Raw genomic sequence first — 2,570 nt, 5'->3', positions numbered from 1 at the left:
GGGGGGGGGGGGGGGGAAGCTTGCCGACAGGTACGGGCTGGCATAGCCCTAATATTGATGAGGTAAGAGAGCCACCGGGAGAATGGGAGCTCAAAGCCATCGTAAAAAAAATGTTCAGTACAAAGTGGGTGGAAAAACACTTGCAATAAATAAAAAAAAAGCTTCTTCGAAAAATGCATCGTAGGTTATACTTGAGGAGGGTTAGGATTTCTCGTTGCCCACAAGTGCCGTTAAGGGGATTTAATCGAAAATGCGTGGAATTATACCCCAATGACTGACTGCATCACACAAGTACTTGGGATAAAACTCCAGGGGCCAATTAAATTTCTCGATAGCTTTGTGATATATCTGGCAAGTTTTCCTGGGTATCCACTGGGAGGACTCGTATGATGTGTGCTTGTGGAGAAAAAGTTTTTCTGAGGATAACGTATGTGATAGGGGACTTCGGGGGAATTGCTGACTTCGGGAAAAAATGTTTTGAATGTTTTTAGGGGTTTCTAGTTTTGAAATTTTGTTGCCTTTTTTGTTTATTCCTAGTTCTTGGGGAGATAAGTTTGGTGATGGATGGAGATGAACTGGGGCCAGTGAATGGCTAGGAACTAGTTTTCGTGGAAAAGTTTTTTATAGTTTTTTAAACTGTACAATACAAGAAATGAAAAAATTTCAAGAGAATATTCTCAATGATTTTGTGAATTATTCTGTTACAGATCGACCCGAAGGTAGCATTTCCTAGGAGAACACATCCAAAGGTGAGTGACAATAACCACTAAAAATAGAGTTAAAAAATCATGACAATGGATTCACTAATGGCTCACGCCGACGACAAAAGAAATTATGTACAAGCAAACCTCGTTATCGCACTTTGTATTCCTACATACAATTTCCGGTAAGCCGGAAACGCACAGACGTGACATACCACGTGTCCCGAATTCCAAAATTAATAATGTTCTGCATTTAACTTGGGAATTTCACATACATGCCCTGCTGTGACGTGATTTAACTGGTAAATGGGAGGGGCAGAGGGGTGGAACAAAAAAGCTTTCAGGGAAAAATGCTGGCCTCATTAAACACAACAGATTCAATTCAGACCTCTTGGGTGTAGCTCTCGATATTAACTGGAAAATTCGCAATTGCAGCATTTTTCGCATCAATTTTTCTTTTTTTTTCTTCTTTTTTTAATTGTTCAATTTAGGATTTTTTTCACTTGAGGGGTACATTTTGGGTATTTTTAAAATACAAGATACTTATTACCGTCATAATCTGATATTCGGGTTCAGGTACAACATTAGACTTTGCCATTAATTCAGGCTCAGGTAAGTATCGAGGCGTGAATTTTTGTTCAGATATAAGTCCAGGACAGGACCTGAATTCAGGTTCACAATTGGTCAATTCAGGCTCATCACATTGAGGGATGAATTTTTATTCAGGCATAAATTCAGACTCGGCTGGAATATCCAGTTCTGTTATAGTTTACGCCTGAACGTGAGGTCATGTTCAGACATAAATTCAGGTTCAGGCATACATTTATATTTAGGCATAAATTGAGGTTGAAACATGAATTTATGACCAGCAATAAATTCAGGTTTAGTCATAAATTGAGGTCCAGAACTGAATTCAGGGTTAGGTATGAATTCTATATTCAAATAAAAATTCAGTTTCAGGTATAAATGTAGGTTAATCATTCTTCGTTGTAAATTGACGCTCAGGTGTGAATTCAGGTTCGAAAATTCGCAATTATAAAATTTTCCACATGAATTTCTTTCATTTTCTGCATTATTTTTTTAAATTCCTTAATCTGAGACAAAAATGCTGTCAAGGGATACATTTCAGCGTATTCCCCGAATACAAGACATTTATTCCGAGTATTCTCAGACATCTCTAGTTTCAGCTCCCAGAAGTGCATTGAAATTTATCACCCAGATGCAAGTGATCAATAAATAAATCGACAATAGCCTTAAAAAATTGAATCAGCCATTAATCACAAGAGTCCAGTTGGCAAAGGGCGCCTCTCACACATCGTGTGGCCCCTGCAATTTTCATAAAATAGCATACACAGGGAGAGGCTGGATGGCCCTGAGAGACTCGTCACTGAAAAAGTAATACGAAATTGCAATGGTAAAAAATGAGAAACGGCGAAAAATACACAGAAAGGTAGATATAAGCGCTGAGAGGAACTTTTTTCTGCCTCGATGAATGTGACTCTAACATCAACCTCATCTTCTCTCTTCCATCGTTGCGATTTACACGCGAGGATAACTTCCAAGACTGTAGGGAAGAACGGGAAAAAAATTTTTTAATTAAGACGATCTCTGTTTTTTTTACCTCTTCTCCGGTGTTTGAAAATTATTTCTAATGGGGAATTCTTGCACGTACTAATTATTCGACATTCCGTGAGATGAAAAATTTTCCCCTGCCAGAACCGGACAGAAATTATTCCGAGAAGAACGAAAAATAATCATTTTCTCATTTAAAAGCAGTAGATGGAGAATTTTCTCTTTTTTTCAACAATTTCTCTTGAAAAATTCCTCAACATTCCACAGTCTTCAATTTCATTACCCCCATTCCACCTC

The 2,570-nt window shown here is 38.1% G+C and overlaps 1 protein-coding gene across 3 annotated transcripts in view; it reads left to right on the top strand.

Annotated features, from left to right (window-relative positions):
- The window catches only part of LOC107043729 (RNA-binding protein Musashi homolog Rbp6), a 385,155-nt gene that overhangs the window by 223,821 nt on the left and 158,764 nt on the right, over positions 1-2,570 (top strand). For all 3 annotated transcript variants that reach the window (XM_015265333.1, XM_015265331.1, XM_015265332.1), the window contains exon 5: positions 708-749. In XM_015265333.1, coding sequence (XP_015120819.1) covers positions 708-749 — 42 coding nt within the window. The remainder of the gene's footprint in view (positions 1-707; positions 750-2,570) is intronic.

This window comes from Diachasma alloeum, unplaced genomic scaffold, assembly GCF_001412515.2.
Source record: "Diachasma alloeum isolate Michigan unplaced genomic scaffold, Dall2.0 Dall_scaffold_00622, whole genome shotgun sequence".
In the NCBI taxonomy this organism is placed as follows: Eukaryota; Metazoa; Arthropoda; class Insecta; order Hymenoptera; family Braconidae; genus Diachasma; species Diachasma alloeum.
The sequence above is the reverse complement of the archived record's forward strand: the minus strand, read 5'-3'. Positions and strand labels throughout refer to the sequence as shown.